This window comes from Mustelus asterias, chromosome 13 (genome assembly GCF_964213995.1).
Source record: "Mustelus asterias chromosome 13, sMusAst1.hap1.1, whole genome shotgun sequence".
Classification (NCBI taxonomy): domain Eukaryota; kingdom Metazoa; phylum Chordata; class Chondrichthyes; order Carcharhiniformes; family Triakidae; genus Mustelus; species Mustelus asterias.
The window spans coordinates 58,975,242-58,998,301 of record NC_135813.1 but is presented as its reverse complement, the minus strand read 5'-3'; the positions used below and the strand labels follow the sequence as shown (position 1 = coordinate 58,998,301).

General features: G+C 42.0%; 1 protein-coding gene across 1 annotated transcript in view; it reads right to left on the bottom strand.

Moving 5' to 3' along the window:
- Positions 1-2,469: 2,469 nt before the first annotated feature.
- top3b (DNA topoisomerase III beta) overlaps positions 2,470-23,060 on the bottom strand; it is a 47,912-nt gene continuing 27,321 nt past the window's right edge. Inside the window, exons 12-17 of the mRNA XM_078226839.1 lie at positions 20,465-20,638; positions 15,721-15,849; positions 14,842-14,991; positions 9,810-9,910; positions 5,189-5,390; positions 2,470-4,155 (exon numbers count right to left, since the gene is read on the bottom strand). Coding sequence (XP_078082965.1) covers positions 3,668-4,155; positions 5,189-5,390; positions 9,810-9,910; positions 14,842-14,991; positions 15,721-15,849; positions 20,465-20,638 — 1,244 coding nt within the window. The 3' untranslated portion in view covers positions 2,470-3,667. The remainder of the gene's footprint in view (positions 4,156-5,188; positions 5,391-9,809; positions 9,911-14,841; positions 14,992-15,720; positions 15,850-20,464; positions 20,639-23,060) is intronic.

Below are 23,060 nucleotides of genomic sequence, written 5' to 3'. Positions count from 1 at the left end.
TCCTGAAAACCCATCTCATTGACCAAGTTTCTAGTTATTCCTCCCAATGCTCTCTTTGGCTTGAAAGGGTTAAACAAATTTAGTTGAAAAATATCCTTTAGCAAAATAAAACCCCAAGCAGGGAAAAGCAAGATAATAAAACCCCAAGCAGGGCGAGAGAGGATAATAAAACCCCAAGCAGAGAAAAGCAGGATATTAAAAATCACAAGCAGGGAAAGCAAGATTGATGAATAGCAGATATGCTGTTCCAATCAGGATAAGAAATGAGCTGAAAAGTATCTTTTAGCAAAATAAACCACCAAGCTGGGAAAGGCAGAACTGGCAGGTAGCAGATGTGCCTTGCAAGATAAGAGTCAAACTACAGGATGCAGGAGAACGAGGCCAGGGCCTGCAAATATGGGGCGCCCACTTGCGAAAACAATGCCTAATGGGTAAACTCACAGGAAACAAGTAACCAGAGTCTGAGACATATGTTTTGCACATGATTATAAGCAACAAGATTAATGGTAACTACGTGACTAACTGTGTATAAATAGATTACTTTTTGTAAATCTTCAGAGTCAGTCTTGGATTGCCTCAGACTGTCTCTTCCTTCGTATGATTGGAATAAAGCTTGAAACCTGTTTCCGAGTCTCTTCTGGTGGTAATAGAATTATCGCACAACAGGCCCATTCCCCATTTTTTCCCTTATGCCTCTCTGAAGCATCATGGCACTTTTTCTACATTAAAAGCACTATTCAGATACAAAGTCTTGCGTGACTGTCGCATTGAGGACATGGGATATGCATCAAAAACAGCCACTGCAGGCATAAAAATAAGACAACAGAAAGGTAGGCTATTGTGATGTTAGTGCAATAGGGAATGTATAAAAATTAAGCTATATGTTACTGGCAGTCAGTATGTTTGGTAGGAACACAGCTCAGATTTTGGCTGAGCAGGATAATTACTAATTTCAACCTTGCAAGTGTTTATTTTAAGTAGAGCTAATGGACTTTTGTTTACTTCAGTTCTCTTGGGATTTCGGATTAGTGGTCGACAGGGTCATATGATGATGTGGTTTATGAGCAGAGTGGATCTGTAGCAGAAAGCAAAAAGCTCTTGCAGAAAGCAGTTATTTCCAGCTGAAAATTGTTTGAAGACAGATGCTTCTGAAAGCTGCTCAAACTTATTTTCTCTTAAAGCTTCAAGACTGTCTACACTCATAGCAAGTATATTTATTGTTAACTGTATTTAAAGTGGCATTTAAGTCTGTAAGAGGGATGTTGCTTATGTGGAACTGAAACAGTGATAAGTTAGAAATTAAAGTTGTTTCCTTTTCATGTTTAAATGTTGTTCAACTGTTAATAGTTAAGTCGCTTAATTTGTTAGACTTCATTTAATAACACAGTTTAAACATAAGTTTGTTGTACTATAAAAGATCCCTAAATTTATCAGTGGAATTATTCCTGGAGCAAAACAGCCTATCCTCACATTTATGCCAAAATATAAAAATTGTTGGAGTCTAGTTTGGCTTTATAATATACCTTGGGGTTCTGGTATTCATGTATTACAGCACTGAAAGTTGCCCTTGAGCAAACCAGTTTGTTACCATGACCACTGGCAAAATTTAGTGAACATCAGACTATATTATCTCAGAATAAAATGACTGGGCGAACAGCCATCTGAACCTGCTGATCACAAATGATTTCAATGGCAGTCAATTAGGAGTGCTGGTCCAGCAGCAAACCTCACAGTCACCAGCCAGCTCAAAACAAATTGTCAGAGGAGCTGCATAACGATACAATAGGGCTTCACAGCTCAACCTAACAGCTAAAAGGTGTCCACAGTTGAGGAAAATCGATCAATCCAGCTCACCTTTCTCAGGGAAAACAGTGATAAAGACAAGATAAGGATTAAAAAGAGAATTTTGCAAATACACGTGAATACAGATGTGTTTATTTGAACAACTGAAGGGGATAACAATTTGTATTGTAACTGTCCAGATGTACACATGTACTTACAGTAATCAGTGCCTGTTTGTACTATGCCTCAGATTTACTAACAGAATGGTTCCTTTGTAGATATCACCTCTTCTACAACACTGACATTCTATACTCTGTTTAATTTTAGTTGTTTCATTATACGGAAAGCTGGTAAGGATCTCCAAGAAGATGAGCAGATATCCACTCCATCTGACGAAGGAGCAGTGCTCCGAAAGCTTATGGTATTTGCTACCAAATAAACCTGTTGGACTTTAACCTGGTGTTGTGAGACTTCTTACTGTGCTTACCCCAGTCCAACGCCGGCATCTCCACATCATCCTTCTCTTGGGCTGTTCTCCATGTTTCTAAAGGCAGTGTTATATTAAATACAATATTTTGCATTTAAAAAACTGGAAGGTAACACCAAAAATGAAATGAACTTGGACATCGCACACTGTCCTTTTCACATGTTTGTAACTGGAAGACTAAAAAGAGTAAAAGTCTAATGTAAATGTAAAACATTTCCAGTTTATTCAGAGCTGCAGAATAAAGTGATCTGTCAGAGGTTTCCTTCTGACTGACTGCACAACCATCATCAGGACACTCTCCCAAAAATGGAGAGATTTCAAAGATGCTGTGGATCTTACAGACAATTCAAAGCCAGAGAAACTTCAAATCTTCTACCATATCCCAACATTTGAATGAAACAACCATTAGGAAAACAAACACAGACTGAATATTCATAAAACCAGAAAGTGCTGGAAATTCATAGCAGCTTAATCAATGTGGAAGAACAATAGGCATGTGAACATTCATTGAAATCTTTTAACCTTTCCTTTGGATACTAATTGATTTGCTGTACATTTTTTCTTTTGATTTCAGATTTCCAGAATTCCTGCACTTCAAGTAATTGTGTGTGAAATACTTTGAATGTTTCTGAGAGATGTGATAAGGCACTAAATAAATACAAGTGTTTCTTTACTTTTTAATATTTCTAAAAAAAAGTTTAAACTATTTCATTTTGTGTTCTAGTTTGTAAATTGATTGCAGAAGTGCCTCTTCTCCACAGTGTTCACCTGTTGTAAATGATGCCAACTTACTGTGTCTGGCATCCAGGATAGATATCAATTCTGCAGTGAATCAGCAAAGTTGACCGAGTTGGTTTCTCATGGTTTTCACTGCGGGCATTATAAAATATTTTTCCTGGCTGAATTATTTCCTGTGCATTGTAAAAATTTATCATTTAATATGCCAATTTCAGCACACTATTAAAACAATTTTTGTCTTAAATAGTCTGTGTGGTTCTTCTTCACTCATGAGCCAAGATGGTCAATGTTGGTAGTATATTCAAGTGTGCAGGGTGTCACAGCCAAGGTCAATCCTGTCCTTGTCTGATACTCACAAGGTGTACTATTATGCAGTGACTCCTGGACTGTAATGAATAAGAAGAACCCTTGACCATTTTCTTCCCAACTCAGATGGACTAAAGAAAACTCTCATGCCCCATTCCTGCCCTGGCTGGTAACAGCTACACCAGCACTGAAAAATGATCAGCTCACTTCTGCACTGGCCATGCACTTTCCGGCTCAGCCGCTAGGGAAGCTCGTCCAACTCGTTTAAAATCAATAAAGAAACAAAGTGGAACAAGAGACAAAGCACAAATTCCTCAACTAACATCAACGGGCTGTTCAAGACCCTATTAACTCCTACACAAAATAAGCAGCTAATGCAGCCATTTTGTCTTTGGGTTTCTTTGGATTGTTCCTGCCTGGGGGTCTCCGGCCTCTGCCCCGCCCCCGCCCTCGTCTTCGGCTCTGCCCCCCACCGCCCCTGTGCATTGGGTGCTTCATTTTGGCATACTGCAGCTCAACGAGGTTCTGAAACACCGGATCGCAGAAGACGCAGCCTGAATGCTGTGTCGCTTCGCCAGGCAGCGGTGACTTTGCCTTGTTGAAGTCCACGTCAACAATTGCAGCCTCGCATACATCGCAAGTTTCAGATGACACCTTCACTCTGTGGGCATTTTCAAAGAAGTGCACCACTACATTGCATTTGTTACAAGCCATCTTCCACTTGGGGCCCGAAGTGGGGTCAAAGACTAGCACACCACTCTCACATTCCACACACTGGACAATCCCCAGCAGGCTTAGTGAATGCTGACATGTTGGATGGGTGCATTCATTACACCCCATTCCTGAGGAAAAAAAGAGCAATTCTGTCATGAGGTACATCTTCTATATATCACAGTAACATTTCTAGCTATTTTTCATCCAGTCCTGAGCACTGAACTGCTAGGATTCAAACTCTGTCCATTAAACAGAATGATGCACAATGACAAAGTATGACAGCTGAAGAGGAGTTTGGGGATGTATTGGAAACAGATGGGACACAGGAGGCTGTGGTGGGCGGGGGAGAATGTAAACTTTTAAATGCTGAAAGCCAAAAGGCTGCATTAGTGTAACGTGGGAAAGTATTATACTGTAGAAATAAGTCACAAATTATACACAATTTACATACTGCAGCCAAATTCAAATAGCACACTGTAACTTGGTTATTCGAGTAGAATTCTCATAACTCCTTACCACACGCCCCCACGGGTGTCCTTTCCACAAGCAATTTTCTGTTCTTGAAAGCCTGTGCTTCTAATCAATCACTATTTCCTGATTTCTCACAGCGCCTACACTTTTCAGTTTGCTGGTGCCTACATTCTGGATTATGGACATTGAGCTATGGGTATGGTCATGTATTGGGATGGGGGGAGGTGTGCATAATAGATACTCCTTTTTGTGAGGGTGGATATACCTTCCCCAGTGGGATAACACTATTGTGTGATACTGAGCCATTCAAATCAGGAGGTATCAGGATCGATCTCTTATCTGTGCTGAAATTGGATGATATACTTAGCTTCAGAAGCCCTGTTCCAGGATGGGGTGAAATGCTATCCAATAACTCCTACAGGTTAGTTTTTGTGGATGAAGACTGTGACATTCACTACAGTCAAACAGTCTGCCAGTAGTCACCGTTTACACTCTCAAATTAAGAATGGCCACAAGGTTGGGTCCTGATGATACCTACACAACAGCAAGAGTCAGCATGCTCAGGATGGGAGAAACACTAAATAAAAACAAACAAACTAGGAGGATCAGAATTATTTTCTATTTGTGAGAAATTCACAAAGAAAATGAACCAGTGAGTGGAGTCAGCATTGGTTTTGGCAGCTCTCTCACCTTTCCTCATATCACGGAACGGTGGATGGTTGTAGCAATATGGACATAGCGGGTAGCTCTTCCCTCTGGAACCAGATGACCAGAGAACCAGTTCGAACTCATCCAGAGGACAGCGGAGCTCTTTGTACAGTTTGATGGTTCCATTCTGGGGCAAGCTGTAGGTATCATCACAATGCGAACAATGCATCCGGCTGGGTTTGGCCTGGGAGATAACAATCAAATATTAGTACTACTAATAATGTAATAAGGTTAATAGTGCAATGTGGGTTTAACATTTTCCAGGCATTAGGTCCAGTACTATTTTATACATACTCAGCAATTAGTGTTGGAGCTCTGAACTTTCATTGACATTCTCACCAACCACTGTGTTAGTGCCTGGACTCCATTTGCAGACCTGGTAACTACAGAACTAGAACCCTGGATACCCATTCAAAGACCTTTCAATGGAGAATTAAACTCTGGACAACATCCACAGATCTGGTAGCTGTAGAAATACAATCCTGGACACCATCACAGATCTGGCATGCTTGACTTTATAGGATAGGGCATAGAGTATAAAAGTTGGGGTCTGATGTTGCAGATGTATAGAACGTTGGTTCGGCCGCATTTGGAATACTGCATCCAGTTCTGGTCGCCACACTACCAGAAGGACATGGAGGCTTTAGAGAGAGTACAGAGGAGGTTTACCAGGATGTTGCCTGGTATGGAGGGGCTTAGTTATGAGGAGAGATTGGGTAAACTGGGGTTGTTCTCACTGGAAAGACGGAGGATGAGGGAAGACCTAATAGAGGTGTATAAAATTATGAAAGGCATAGATAGGGTGAACATTGGGAAGCTTTTTCCCAGGTCGGTGGTGACGTTCACGAGGGGTTATAGGTTCAAGGTTGGGGGGGGGGGGGGGCGGAGAGGTTTAACACGGATATCAGAAGGACATATTTTACACAGAGGGTGGTGGGGGCCTGGAATGCGCTGCCAGGCAAGGTGGTGGAGGCGGGCACACTGGGAACGTTTAAGACTTATCTAGAGAGCCACATGAACGGAGTGGGAATGGAGGGATATAAAAGAATAGTCTAGTTTGGACCAGGGAGCGGCGTAGGCTTGGAGGGCCGAAGGACCTGTTCCTGTGCTGTATTGTTCTTTGTTAACTACAGAACCACAGAACAAAGGGATCATGGAGTACAAATACATCCACCATTAAAATGTTGCGCTCCAGGTTAGCAAGGCCATAAAAAATGCAAACCAAAGATGTGCGGGTTAGGTTGATTGGCCAGGTTAAAAATTGCCCCTTAGAGTCCTGAGATGCGTAGGTTAGAGGGATTAGCGGGTAAAATATATGGGGGTAGGGCCTGGGTGGGATTGTGGTCGGTGCAGACTCGATGGGCCGAATGGCCTCCTTCTGCACTGTAGGGTTTCTATGATTTCTATGAAACACTAGCCTTCATTTCTAGAGGGATAGAATTAAAATGTAGGAGGGTTACGCTAACCCTGTATTGCACTTCGGCTAGACAACACAAAAAACATAAGAACTAGGAGCAGGGGTAGGCCATCTGGCCCCTCGAACCTGCTCCGCCATTCAGTAAGATTATGGCTGATCTTTTTGTGGACTCAGCTCCATTTACCCGCCCGCTCACCATAACCCTTAATTCCTTTACTGTTCAAAAATTTATCTATCCTTGCCTTAAAAACATTTAATGAGATAGCCTCAACTGCTTCACTGGGCAGGGAAATTCACAACCCTTTGGGTGAAGAAGTTCCTCCTCAACTCAGTCCTAAATCTGCTTCCCCTTATTTTGAGCCTATGTCCCCTAGTTCTAGTTTCACCCGCCAGTGGAAACAATTTCCCTGCTTCTATCTTATCTATTCCCTTCATAATCTTATATGTTTCTAGAAGATCTCCCCTCATTCTTCTGAATTCCAATGAGCATAGCCCCAGTCTACTCAGTCTCTCCTCATAAGCCAACCCTCAACTCTGGAATCAACCTAGTGAATCTCCTCTGCACCCCCTCCAGTGCCAGTATATCCTTTCTCAAGTAAGGAGACCAAAACTGTACACAGCACTCCAGATGTGGCCTCACCAGCACCTTATACAGCTGCAACATAACCTCGCTGTTTTTAAACTCCATCTCTCTAGCAATGAAGGACAAAATTTCATTTGCCTTCTTAATTACTAGCTGCGCCTGCAAACCAACTCCTCGAGATTCCTGCACAAGGACACCCAAGTCCCTCTGCACAGCAGCAGGTTGCAATTTTTTACCATTTAAATAATAGTCCATCTTGCTGTTATTCCTACCAAAATGGATGACCTCACATTTACCAACATTGTACTCCATCTGCCAGATCCTCGCCCACTCACTTAGATTATCTATATCCCTTTGCAGACTTTCAGTGTCCTCTGCACACTTTGCTCTTCCACCCATCTTAGTGTCATCTGCCAATTTTGACACACTACACTTGGTCCCCAACTCCAAATCATCTATGTAAATTGGGAACAATTGCTGCTTGCAGTTCTGCTTGTACTGTTTGCAGTTCTGGTCACTATATTATGAAAGAGATATAGAGGCACTGGAGAGGATGCAGAGAAGATTAACAAAGATGATATCAGAAATGCATGGGTATACATATCAGTAAAAGGATTGACAGGCCGGTGCCCTTTTTTCCTGAAAAGACAACTGAGGGGTAATCTAATAGAGATATTTAAAATCATGAAAAGTTTTGACAGAGTGGATCCAGAGAGAATGTTCTCTCTTGCAGGAAACAGCACAACTAGAAACCATCAAAACAAAATGGTCACAAAGAAATCCAATAGGGAATTGAGAAAAAAACAACTTCCTTCAAAGAGTGGTAAGGATCCGGAACTTGCTATTACAGGGAGAGACTGAAGCAAATAATATTAGATGCGTTTGAGGAGAAAATGGACAAGTACTTGATGGTTATGATGGTACGTTTAGATGAAGAAACATGGGAGTAGACATGAGACAGCATAAGCACCAGCATGGACTGGTTGGGTCAATTGCCATATCCCATAGAGAGCTTTGGACTTCCATTCACTACAAGAGCCCTGGAAACCCATTCACAGACTTAGTAACTAAAGAATGAAAGCCCTGAACTCCCATTAATTGCCGATAACCATAGTGTGAGCGTTTGCTGGACTCCCATTCACTTCCCAGTGTGAGGGTATATCGAAAGATGTGCAGGTTGAGTGGATTGGCCATGTTAAATTGCCCCTTAGTGTCCAAAGATGTCATGGTTAGACGGATAAGCCAAGATAAATGCATGGGGTTACAGGGGAGGGCCTGGGTGGGATGCTCTTTTGGAGAGTCGATACACACTCACTGGGCCGAAAGGCCTCTTTCTGCTCTGTAGGAATTCTATGGTTTTGTGGTACTAGTCTTATATTTACTGGCCTAGTAAGTATACACAAACTAAAGAACATATATAGATTGTGGATTTATAGAAATAAAAATTGAAATGCTGGAAATCGGAGTCAAAAACAGAAAATTGCAGAAACGCACAGTAAGTAATAAAAATCTGTAAAACTACAAGTTAATGTTTCAGGTGCATGACACTTCCTCATGAATGGAAATCTAGATTCACACCAGCAGGGGTTTTGATTGATGTCTGGCACTTTCCTTAAACCAGCTATGCCTGAAATGTATCTTTTGGTCAAGCTCCGTTGAAGGACTTGGGTATTAATTATGAATTGTGCTGAATAGTATGAAGATGGTGAGTATTAATTGAGGATTTACTTGAGCCCCTGTAGAAATAAACAGACTAAAATTGTTGTTGGGTTAGGAAGATTGTTAGACTTGTAATATGTAATACTGTAAATAATTAAAGTATGTAAAGATTGGCTCCAGTTCTATCTTTCAGCAATGGGTCTCTGGGATACAACATTGGGCACTTATACAGATATGGAGTGCTGCATTGTCAAAGGTGTCAATTTCAAATACAATGTTAAATGGAGGCCCTGTTTGCTCTCTATGTTAAAAAAAAAGCCCTTAATACTTTTTAAAAGGACAGGCAAGTTCTCAGTGCCCCACTTGCGTTTATCCGCCACCAAAGCAAAGTAAATGTTGTTTACCTTACTTCTGTTTGGTATCTCATGTTCAAATTGGCTGCAGCTTACTATCACTGTTATACTTTTCTCATCATAAGACTCATAACTGTCCCTGAATTTACTGCTACAAGAATCTATCTCTTCTTTAAGTAACTTAGTATAACCACTGGGTTCCTTGATTCCTGAAGACGGCATATTGATGAGTGGGATTTACAGAATCATACAGTACAACACAGAATGAAACCATTCAGGTCATCAAATAAAAGCGGGCACTTTCAAACATCAATCCAGTTATTCTCACTACGCCAGCCTTTCCCCATACAAATTATTTTCTCTTTCAAGAATTTAATCCGATTACCTTTTGAAGTTTACAACTGAATCCATATACACCATCCTGCCAGGCAGTGCGTTCCAATTCTTAACTATTTGTTGCACACATGAACACTGTATCGATAACAGATATTAATGCAATTTCAAGAGACCATGCTTGGGATTATTGAAAGTGAATCAATCCCTGGCCCCCTCCAAACTCCCTCCCTGCAGCTATAGATTCACTTTACCAACCTGAATGTACTTCATGAATCGATGACACTTGCCACAGCGGGACAGAGGCTTCCCTGTCTCAGCAATTGGAGAAAATGACACCTCCATTAATTCATCCATACCTGTCAAGCAACAGAGAGCAGACTGAGCAAAAGTAGCCACAAAAGAGCATTAAAGGTTGAAGGGTAAGCAGCCACCAATTCTCCACTGACTTTCAAAGAGCAAACCTCTTCCAGACCTCCACTGCAGTTCAAACTTCACCCAAATGCAATCATTTCAGCAATTTGGCCAATGGCAAATACTTTTCTGACATATAATGTATAACCCTAGTGACAAAGAATGTATTACCGCAGGATGCAGGCAGGACAGTTCCAGCCTTTGGTTGCAGACAGTGTTACAATCTAATAAGACAATTATTATCTGAAAAAGATGCCTGTCAGCCAGGAACATCAATTACACCTCTACAAATCAAAACTCTTGTTAAAAAAATTGAACACAAAGTACTCTGAATAATGGCCTAATGTGTAAACACAGTGTCTGATTGAGTACTGATAGACCCAAGTCTGTGCTGAGGCAACTCATCTCACCTAAGGCAATAGTGGGACATGACAATTGCTTTCAATCCCTCTTTGGAAGAAAATAGTCAGACAGGCTTCACCTTTCTGAGCTAGTAGTGAGGAACAGTGTTGGTAATGCCCAGGAATTGCACCTCTTCAACACAGCTCTTAAGTGAGAATCAAAGGAACAATGCTGAACATTTCCGATATTGCATGCATGATTCTCCCATTTGGTTAATGCCAGATTAATAGATTGCAGAATAAGCAAATAAAGAGGAAATACACAAAAATATTCCCTCCCAGAAGAATAACTGAAACAGAACCACTAGCAGTGCACCACTGATAAAGAGCAGTAGGCATTTTGACCCCTGCAGCTAATTCATCCTGGTAGGCTGCCACAAAAACAGTCTCCAAATATTTGCATTTGCTTTAATGTCATGTGGAATATCCCAAGTAGTAAGATCTATGTGGGAAGGTGCAGTCTGTCCCCACTCAGGGTATCTGTTTTCCAGCCCTGACAACCTCCAGGGCACTGGAGCTCAGGGTGCCCCAAAGAACATTACAGCCAATGAAGTGTTCTTTGAAGTGTAGTCACTAATTAGGAAAATACCGCAGCCAAGTTGTGCACAGCAAGTCTGACAAACAGCAAAAATGATCAGATCATTTATTTAGTGACACTGTTGGAAGGATAAATATTGGCCAAAAAACCTGTAAGAACTTCCCTGCCCTTCTTCAAATCATGAACTGGGATCTTATTCTTACACCTCAGAGTGCAGGCAGAGCCTCAGTTTAATGTCTTACCTGAAAGACAGCATTTCTGACAGTGCATCACTCCTTCAGTACTGCACAGGAGTGTCAGTTTAGATTTTTGTGCCCAAGTCTCGAATGGGGAAATTAGTCCCAAAATATTCTCTTTCAAAAGCAAGAGTGCTAGCAACTGAGCCAGAGCTAACACCACAAAAGTTGCACAATTTTATGAACAATTTTGAACCAAGGGGAGGCAAGGGATGAGATTGCAGAGCCTTTGGCTTTGATCTTTGGGTCCTCGCTGTCCATGGGGATGGTGCCAGAGGACTGGAGAATGGCGAATGTTGTTCCTCTGTTTAAGAAAGGGAATAGAAATGACCCTGGTAATTATAGACCAGTTAGTCTTACTTCGGTGGTTGGTAAATTGATGGAAAAGGTCCTTAGAGATGGGATTTACGACCATTTAGAAAGATGCGGATTAATCCGGGATAGTCAGCACGGATTCGTGAAGGGCAAGTCGTGCCTCACAAATTTGATTGAATTTTTTGAGGAGGTAACTAAGTGTGTTGATGAAGGTAGGGCAGTTGATGTCATATACATGGATTTTAGTAAGGCGTTTGATAAGGTCCCCCATGGTCGGCTTATGATGAAAGTGAGGAGGTGTGGGATAGAGGGAAAGTTGGCCGATTGGATAGGTAACTGGCTGTCTGATCGAAGACAGAGGGTGGTGGTCGATGGAAAATTTTCGGATTGGAGGCAGGTTGCTAGCGGAGTGCCACAGGGATCAGTGCTTGGTCCTCTGCTCTTTGTGATTTTTATTAATGACTTGGAGGAGGGGGCTGAAGGGTGGATCAGTAAATTTGCTGATGACACCAAGATTGGTGGAGTAGTGGATGAGGTGGAGGGCTGTTGTAGGCTGCAAAGAGACATAGATAGGATGCAAAGCTGGGCTGAAAAATGGCAAATGGAGTTTAACCCTGATAAATGTGAGGTGATTCATTTTGGTAGGACAAATTTAAATGTGGATTACAGGGTCAAAGGTAGGGTTCTGAAGACTGTGGAGGAACAGAGAGATCTTGGGGTTCATATCCACAGATCTCTAAAGGTTGCCACTCAAGTGGATAGAGCTGTGAAGAAGGCCTATAGTGTGTTAGCTTTTATTAACAGGGGGTTGGAGTTTAAGAGCCGTGGGGTTATGCTGCAACTGTACAGGACCTTGGTGAGACCACATTTGGAATATTGTGTGCAGTTCTGGTCACCTCACTATAAGAAGGATGTGGAAGCGCTGGAAAGAGTGCAGAGGAGATTTACCAGGATGCTGCCTGGTTTGGAGGGTAGGTCTTATGAGGAAAGGTTGCGGGAGCTAGGGCTGTTCTCTCTGGAGCGGAGGAGGCTGAGGGGAGACTTAATAGAGGTTTATAAAATGATGAAGGGGATAGATAGAGTGAACGTTCAAAGACTATTTCCTCGGGTGGATGGAGCTATTACAAGGGGGCATAACTATAGGGTTCGTGGTGGGAGATACAGGAAGGATATCAGAGGTAGGTTCTTTACGCAGAGAGTGGTTGGGGTGTGGAATGGACTGCCTGCAGTGATAGTGGAGTCAGACACTTTAGGAACATTTAAGCGGTTATTGGATAGGCACATGGAGCACACCAGGATGATAGGAAGTGGGATAGCTTGATCTTGGTTTCAGATAAAGCTCGGCACAACATCGTGGGCCGAAGGGCCTGTTCTGTGCTGTACTGTTCTATGTCTATGTCTAAGTATCATAGAGAGAAGTGCCACTGCAATGTCTAAATCCTGCAGGGATGGTTCGTGAGCAGCAAGAGCGCAAAAGTTGTGCACTGGCTCAAACTGTATTCACCTCAATTGAGGAGAAATAATCGCAATTTCCCAAGTGTATTCATAATCTGATGGTCCCATCCTTTTGCAAGTTTGCATGGAGGGCAGATGAATTAATTCTCTAAGCACAGGTATGTAAAAGTATGGCAGCCAGTAGTTGAGTGGGTGTTGCTGTCAGGCTGACTCGGATGCTTTCTACTGACAGCTCACTTTCCTCCGCTTTTGACCTCAAACATGTGCAGTGGGATAATCACACTTATGTAGGAGTGAATTTCCTTGCAGTTTACAAGCCACAGGCGGAGATGGGATTGATGGAATTTTCTCATTATTGAATCAATTAATAGAATCATAGAAATGGTACAACACAGAAGGGGGATGTTTGGCCCATCTTGTCCATTCCAACCCAAAGACACCCAGGTGCCCTTTCCAATCTCATCCACCTGCAGACAACCTATTGCCTTGCAGCTTACAGCACCCACTTGCAGATCCAGGTACTTTTTAAAAGAATTTCGGGTCTGTCTCCACCATCAACTCAGGCAGCGAATTCCAGACACCCACCACCCTCTAATCCTTCTGCCACTTAGCTTAAACCTTTGACCCCTGGTTTTTGAACTCTCTAAGAGTTTTAACAACACCAGGTTTAAGTCCAACAGGTTTATTTGGTAGCAAATACCATAGGCTTTCGGAGCGCTGCTCCTTCGTCAGATGGAGTGGAAATGTGCTCTCAAACAGTGCACAGACACAGAAATCAAGTTACAGAATACTGATTAGAATGCGAATCCCTACAGCCAGCCAGTTGATTTTGTGTCTCTGTGCACTGTTTGAGAGCACATTTCCACTCCATCTGACGAAGGAGCAGCGCTCCGAAAGCTTATGCTATTTGCTACCAAATAAACCTGTTGGACTTTAACCTGGTGTTGTTAAAACTCTTACTGTGTTCACCCCAGTCCAATGCCGGCAACTCCACATTTTGAACTCTCTGCCAAGGGAAACGGATTACTCCTGTCTATTCTGTCTGCACCCCTCACAATTTTGTATACCTCAATCATATTACCTCTCAATCTTCTCTGTTCCAAGGAAAACAACCTCAACCTCTCTAATCGTTCCTCGTAGCTACAATTTTCCAGCCCTGACAACCTTCTAGTAAATCTTCTCTGCATTCTCTCCAGAGCAATTATGTCCTTCCTGTAATGTGGTGAGCAGAACTGCACACAATACTCCAGTGTGACCTCACCAGTGTCTTATACAGTTCCTTCATTATATCCCTACTCTTATATTCTATACCTCTGCCAATGAAGGAGAGCATTGTAAATGTCTTCTTTACAACCATAGCTACTTGTACTGCTACCTTCAGGGATCTGTGCACTTGCATGCCAAGATCTCTCACTTCATCTACCTTTCCCAGTATATTCCCATTTACTGTTTGACCTGAAATACATTACCTCTCACTTATCAGAGTTGAACTCCATCTTCTATTTTCTTGCCCACTCCACCAACCCAACACTGAGCACTGTGGAACATACACAGTCTTAGGAGAGTTCAAAATATATGTACTGTTGGGGCTGAGATTGATGCCTGTCTTCTAAGTCCTTGATGCAGAAGTTTTGATGAAACTTTTGCAATTCTTCCACGCTATCTAAACATGGCCTATGAGCCGTGACAGGTGAAAGATTCCTACTCAGATAAATCTACAGATGAACATGTGGGTAACTGTTCAGACCGTGGGAAAAATTGTGCAAGGCTCTGTTCCCAGCAGAGAATTGATGACAGCGCAGAATGGAGAATCAAAGTTCTGTGTCCGAGAGGAGCCTTACAAAACATGCTCTTGTGACTGACTATTGAATAGTTTAACAATTAGTCATAGAATTTGTTACAATACAAAACATCATAACATTTAGTTGTACCAGATATGGAGTCTACAAAATAATGGAACTTCCTCTTGAAGATATTGAGGGCATGCTCCAGAACTGGTGGGAAGTCAGCTTTGCCTGCAGCAATGAGGCCGAGTTGCTTCTCGACTGCACTGCGGATGGTGGGAAGGACAAGCTCCTGGTCTGGTAAAATACAAAAAGATCATACAAATTACTAAGTAGAGACAAGAATACAGCACCCAACTGATGGAATCTGCTTGATAATATCCACCGTCACCACCACCCAGCGCCCACTCCCAACAATACTGCCACCTCGGCACGGTGGCACAGTGGTTAGCACTGCTGCTTCAATGCCAGGGACCCAGGTTAAATTCCGGCCTCGGGTGACTGCGTGGCATTTGCGCATTCTCCCCATGTCTGTGTGGGTTTCCTTTGGGTGCTCCGGTTTCCTCCCAAGGTCCAAAGATGTGCAGGTTGGGTGGATAGGCCATGCTAAATTGCCCTTTAGTGTCCCAAGATGTGTAGGTTAGGGGGAATTAGCAGGGTAAATAAGTGGGGCTACGGGGATAGGGCCTGGGTGAGATTGTTGTCGGTGTAGGCTTGATGGGTCGAATGGCCTCCTCTGCACTGTAGGGGTTCTATGATTCTCCCAGCCCACATTGAGTTCACTGATCTAAAATGGATGGGAAGAGCTATTTTTGTTAATATTAATTCTGTGGAGAGAATCTGCCAACTTTCCAGCATTTTCTGTGTATGTGTGACTGGTGAGTTTGTATAAAGGAACTCCGAAGAGCAACAATTAGATCATATTTACAAATCATCTAAAACACACAAGGCAGATCAGCACTGTTGAAAATTTAAGTAAGCTCCTAGTTTCAGAGCTGGAGGAAATTTCCCTCAGTTGCACTTTACCAATTTTGTAATATCCATGAACGAGAACAATCCCAAGGTTGGTGGGTTTCAATCTGCGGCCACTCTCAACAGTGACATAGTTGCGTTGACAGATGTTGTTGATGTGGACAGGGATACTGGCATCCGTTCCTGAAAGTCAAGAAGAGATACAATTCTGTTTAACATTACCAAGTCTCAGATAAAGCATCATGTGCAGTCTCTCAGAGCCATAACTGTTTCGCCACTGGGATAAACCAGCAGCCTTAGGTTTTGGCTTTGGTAAGAGAAGAAGTCAGAGGTATCATTTCATTCAATCTTTTCCAAACTCAGGAAAAGTGGGACATAAAATGCCTGACAAGCGACAAATAGCTTTACTTCCCATTCACACACATCACCGTCTATATCCATGAGACTAAACTAATTGTGCGTGAGGTAGTGGTAGAAAATGCAGTTCAATTGAGCAATATCTGTAGAGACTTAATATGGGGGGAAAGGCGGCATCAGAATATTGAATTTGATGATCAGCCATGATCAAAATGAATGACGGAGCAGGCTTGAAGGGCTGAATGGCCTACTCCTGCTTCTCGTTTCTTCATTTCTAGAATGGTTCGCAGAGAATGATAGGCCGACCTGATTATCAGGGGAGAACCCAATTCACCAGAGATAAACCCAACAAACTGGTTGTGGGCATTACAATGGGCAATTATAAATGGTATTTTTGTTACAAAATTTCCTTTGTAGTCTTCTCTGTTCAGATAGTTATCACAAGTTTTGTTTTTCTTTTACTTCAGAAATATATTTAAACTCAAGCTCTGAGAGCTGAGGTTTGGGGCTTCAAACCCAAAAGTTTGTTTGGAAATTTGAACCCAAGTCGAATTGAAATTAATTCTAACTCCATTCTTTAAAACACAGCGTAAAGAAAAAACTTGTATTGTTGGACACTCTTCATAAAGTAATGCATATTTGTCTCTTGCAAAAAAGAATTACGTTTTTGATGTTCTGTTTTTATTTCATATTTTCAAAGCAACATACCCAATTGGAGTAATTGCTTTGACTGTATTGATGCTATCTGCCATACAAACATATCACTGGAGTGTGTTTATAGGTGTGACTCATAACATCAGCAGATAATTGGAGTGAACCTTCTACAATAAACGCTATGCTAGCTGCAGTGAATATTAAACACTAATCAACTTACTTATTTTTCAGTTCCCAAAGGAACTTCAATATCGAGTACAATGACGTCAGAAAATTAGAACTTTATTTCTGTATGAGCATTAAAATCATCTCAATTATAATTTGAGATCTTACAAGTTGAAAACTATGGCAAGTAGTCTAGAAACAAATGGAAGTTTGATCCAACTAGACTGCTAACGTGATGTATGAAAATTGTTACTTGGTTCCATCTGAATAAGGCACGAGTCTATAATTGGTGCATTACTGGTGACCATTGGTGCTGGTATGGATAGGGGTTAACTGTGGGACAGTTAGCCTCCCAAACACAGAATTGGTAGAGGGGCAGTCAATTCAGCTATAAACTGGATTATTAATGGGATGGTCAGCAGATGCGGCTGATCAGCCATGAAAATGGACAGATTGGTAATGGAACTGTAAATCTGGATGCAAAATAAATTGATAATGAGACTGTTAAATCCAAAACAAATGGGTTAGTAATGGAATGGTCAATGTAGATGTATTCATTTTGGTAATGGTTAATCAGCCCCAATAACGTAGCGTTAATTAGGCTTCAGGATTAGTAATGAGATGATCCAGGAATAGGTGTACCACTTCACTACCACCTCTCCACTCCTCTGCTGTTGTTAAATCTCTGACACCCACTACAACAGGAGTAGAAATTTCTTCAATAAATAGTGGGAATACCAAAGCCATTGTTTTTGATCCTTATCACAAACTCCATTCCTTAACTACAGACTCTTGTTTCCCTGGCAACAGTCTGAGATTAAACCTGTCTGTTCACAACCTTGGTGTCTCATTTAACCCCAACATGAGATTCCATCCACATATTTGTGCCATCATGAAGACCGCCTATTTCCATCTCCTTAACATTACCTATCTTAACTAGAGACCAGCTCCTCTGCTGCTGAAAGCCTCATTTATCCTTTTGTGACCTCTAGACTTGACTATGCCTGGCTTGTCTTCCACATTCTACCCTCCTTAAACTTGAGGTCAACCAAACACTGGTACCCGTGTTTTAACTTGCACCGAGTCCTGCTCACCTATTATCCCTGTACTCACTGATTTATTTTGGCTCTAGGTCAATGTCTTGACTTTAAAATTCACATCCTTTTTTCCCCAATTACACTTCCTTCAGATTTTCTTGTAATCTCCTCCAACCCCACAACCTTCCGAGATATTGTGAACGGCTAATTTGGGTCTCTTCAGCATCCTAGATCTTAAATTACCCCACCACTGATGGCCATGCTTTCAGTTGCTTAAGACCTAAAGCTTGGGAATTCCCTCCCTACACCTCTCCATCTCTCTGCCTTGTTTTCCTCCTTTAAGACAATGGGGCGACACGTTGGTACAGTGGTAAGCACTGTTGTCTCACAGTACCAGGGACCTGGGTTCGATTCCCGGCTTGGGTCACTGTCTGTGCGGAGTCTGTACGTTCTCCCCGTGTCTGCATGGGCTTCCTCCAGGTGCTCCGGTTTCCTCCTACAGTCTGAAAGACGTGCTGGTTAGGTGCATTGGCCATGCTAAATTCTCCCTCAATGTACCTGAACAGGCGGAGTGTGGCGACTAGGGGATTTTCACAGTAACTTCATTGCAGTGTTAATGTAAACCTACTTGTAACTAATAAATGAATAAACTGTCCTTAAAATCTATCCCTTTGACTAAGTCTTTGGTCATATCAGCTAATCTGGCTCATTGCTAAATTATCCTTTGTAATGTTTCTGTGCAGTATCTTGGGATGTTTTATTATGTTAAACATGTGATATAAATACAAGTTGTTGTTTCATGCGAGTTGAATAAAAAAAATGGCTCAACATTGCAAGGGTGAAATGTCTAAATGAAAATGGTCAGCAGTCTCTTGAAACAATAGAGTGAACAAAGATTTTAACTGCTGTATTACAGAAAGCTACAAAACACTCCAAACAACGCAAAGTTACCAATGATAGGTTCCTCACTCTTTGAAAGTAAGTCAACCACCACACACAGGTAGGTTTGAGTACCCCAAGTGAAAATTAGTGAAAACTACTTTGTGACCCCTTGGTTTTGTCAGTCTGTCAATCAACATAACAGAAATAAAATGGAAACTGAAGTGAAAATTGAAAATCCTGGAATGTTTTAAAATTTATTTCATGGGACATGGGCATTCTGGCTATGCCAGCATTTGTTGGCCATCCCTAACTGCCCTCGAGAAGGTGGTGAGCCACCTTCTTGAACCACTGCAGTCCTTACAGTGCTGTTAGGAGTGGAGTTCCTGGATTTTGAACAAGCGACAATGAAGGAACGGCGATATAGTTCCAAAACAGGATGGTGTGTGACTTGAAGGGGAAATTCCACGTAGGGGTGTTTCTGTGTGTCTGCTCCTCTAGGTGGTGGAGGTTGCACGTTTAGAAGGTGCTGTCAAAGGAGGTTTGAAGAGTTGACAAATGAGAGAAGGGAGAAAAAAAAAGGAAAGCTGCAAATAAATACAGCTGGGACTGGATTTTAGGACTCACTGCCGGACATGTTTGTGGCAGGGAGGGGAAACATAAAATATGATGGGTGGCTCACCCTCCATAATCCCACCCAACCCTGACCTATTCCCCATAATACAAGAGGTGGACTGGGACCAAAATCAGCAGCCCTCTACCAATTTTTAAATAAGGCATTAATGGGCAATTAAACTGATTACCAAACCAAGTGACCCAAATATTATACTGCCCACGCAATAAAATGGTTGGCATGGGGAGGCAGGTGGGAGTGGGTAGGTCATTATTTTAAGAATTCTGCTCGAAAGGTGGGAAGAGGAGGAGGTACGTCCTGCACACCCCAAGCCTTCTGTCCAACAAAGGCACCCACCCTCCACTATCAAGACGTTACCCCACCTTTGTTACTCCCTGACCGGTCTCAAATCAATGCCCCCACTCACCTCAATCCCTCCTTCCCCAGGCTCCCTGGTCACTCCCTATCCAATAAGCCCGACTTATCCCACGCTGGGATCCACGTCGTCTTCTTCCCAGGGCTTCCTTGAATTCTGAAAGTGCACATACTGAGTTCTGGGGTTGCGGGCACTGCTAAAGCCAATCAGATTAACTTTAGAGATTGAAATTAGAGAATGAATAGAAGAGGGAGATTGGTGATCAGAGGCTGAAATTAGTGCTGAGACAAGGACAGGATCAGATGTTGAAATAAGTACATAAACTGGAGGGGGAGTGTTCAAGATCAGAGGTTGAATTTAGTGTTGGAACTGGGAGGGCGAGAGTCCAGGATCAGAGGCTGAAGTTGAGACTGCAGCTATGGGTGTTAGAATTTTTCTTGGTTTTATTACTATAATGAGAAACAGTATTAACATCTGTGGTGCTGGGCTAAAAGCCCTGGTGGTAAAATTTTAAAAATAAAACAACTATCCTTATGCTTGTTGCATTGTGAATTCATGACCATTTTCAGGCCCATCACTGTACTTCATCTCTGACACAGAATGTGCATGTTTACACAGGCATTAAATGATACACTGAACCATGACAAGTGCCCTAAAAATTGTTTAAAATCTAAAGTTAGACCAGAACGGCCAATGGTTGGATATGTACTGACTTACCAATGCCATGTTTTTCCATCAAGGTGATGAGTTCTGCCTCGGTCAGGTAGTCAGGTGGATTTGTCTGTTTCTCTAACAACTTAATCTCATCGACAGTAAAAACGTCACCTCGTTCACAAATCGGAAGGGTCTCCTCCTCTGCCAGGCTCTGCCATGGCATCACCTCAGTGTAACCTGGAGAGGAACAACAAAGTCCCTTATACACAACATGGAAAACACCCAGAAATACTGAACAAGCTGGCTTCTCCAACCTTTCTTCCACACACATCTTAATCAACAGTTATGCACAACAACAGGACACAATCAGGCATGTTGGACTCCTGCACAAACAAATGCTGTGGAAAATGTCAGTCAAAACAAATCGGTAATAACTGGCTTCTGAGTTGCACTGCGTTTCATTCTCAGTTAAAATTTATTTTGGCCAAAAAGCAATATGTTTTAACAAAGTTAATTCCATCAAGCTTTAAAAATGCCCCAAAAGCTTAGCAATTAACAACTTCTAAAGCTTTTGCCAGTTTTACCCTTCAAAAAAAAACTCAGTCCAGTGGCAGTGCATATGCAAATATTTTGATTTCCTACTGCAGTATTAAGGCCCTATGGGAATAGAGATATCCATAGGACAATACAAATTAAAATTAGAATGTATAAAATCTTCTTCTGTGCCCAGTTTATAAATTACAAATTTCTGCATTCAAGTAGAAAACATCTATAGCAGTTGGATTGGAACCACACCCTGCCCTGTAAAACTACAGTAAGAAGTTTAACAACACCAGGTTAAAGTCCAACAGGTTTATTTGGTAGCAAAAGCCACACAAGCTTTCGAAGCTCTAAGCCCCTTCTTCAGGTGAGTGGGAATTCTGTTCACAAACAGAGTTTATAAAGACACAGACTCAATTTACATGAATAATGGTTGGAATGCGAATACTTACAACTAATCAAGTCTTTAAGAAACAAAACAATGGGAGTGGAGAGAGCATCAAGACAGGCTAAAAAGATGTGTATTGTCTCCAGACAAGACAGCCAGTGAAACTCTCAGAGTTTCACTGGCTGTCTTGTCTGGAGACAATACACATCTTTTTAGCCTGTCTTGATGCTCTCTCCACTCCCATTGTTTTGTTTCTTAAAGACTTGATTAGTTGTAAGTATTCGCATTCCAACCATTATTCATGTAAATTGAGTCTGTGTCTTTATAAACTCTGTTTGTGAACAGAATTCCCACTCACCTGAAGAAGGGGCTTAGAGCTTCGAAAGCTTGTGTGGCTTTCGCTACCAAATAAACCTGTTGGACTTTAACCTGGTGTTGTTAAACTTCTTACTGTGTTTACCCCAGTCCAACGCCGGCATCTCCACATCTGTAAAACTACAGCAGCTCTACCTTTGACAGAAGGGTATAATACAATAAGTCATTTAACATTCCCCCATTTAATATTGTTTCGCTACTGGGGCCTGTAATCTCAATGAGCATCACAAAATCCTTTTGACATAATTTCCCATGGATCCAATGGACACCATTTTGGAGCAGTTGTGGCTTCCCTGATATACCCTTGTGCCATTTCCCTCATCTGGACCTGCATTCAGGTTCAAGATCCAGATGTGACTTAGCTGCTACAATCCATGTTTTGTTTTTAAACATGACTGTCAAAAGCTACTCCGCTGTCTCAATGCTCTTCTCCCAAGCCCTTTTACACAGTGAAGGTTTAGGAGAGCAAAGTGTCGAATGGGAGCGTTTAAGACATGGACGATAGCAGCTCCAGCTTGGTACTTCCGCACCAATGAGACTCACACTTCCACAACGGCAGGGCTCTGGATTTGAACTGAATTTGGATCTTGAACGGGAATGCAAGTCCGGAATAGGGAAGTGGCAAGAGATTGAGTCAGGAAGTGGGGGGTTCAGGGAGGCAGAAAGACCACAACTTGGAGGCTGGAGAGAGGATTGGGAAATGGTCACAACATCGGAGGGTTGCGAAGGTGAAAGGCTACAACTCTGAGGGTTGGGGAAGGGTAGGATGTGAGGCAATGAGGATTAGGAACCGGGAGGCTAGGGATTAAGGATCAGCAGTGAGCAGGAGGTTCTCGAACTAGAAAGTTAAATTTTTCTTGTAGAAAACAAAATAAGTTTGAAAATATACAAGTTATTTAATTTGCCACTGTAGGAATTTAGCAATGTAAAATATTGCAACTTAGAGGGTGCAATGTTTTAATATTCATTTTTTTCTGATCCTACAGAACCCAAGTAGAGTTTTAAAATTCATTCCTATGGAAACCAATGTTTTATTTAAAGTTAGAAGTCTCACAACACCAGGTTAAAGTCCAACAGGTTTATTTGGAATCACGAGCTTTCGGAGCGCTGCTCCTTCCTCAGGTGAGTCACCCGAGGAAGGAGCAACGCTCCAAAAGCTCATGATTCCGAATAAACCTGTTGGGACTATAACCTGGTGTTGTGAGACTTCTTATTGTGCCCACCCCAGTCCAACGCTGGTATCTCCACATCATTTAAAGTTGTGATTTTTAGCAACAGAATTTAATTTATTATCGTCCCATGTATTATTATAGTGAAAAGTATTGTTTCTTGTGCACTTTCCAGACAAGGCATACC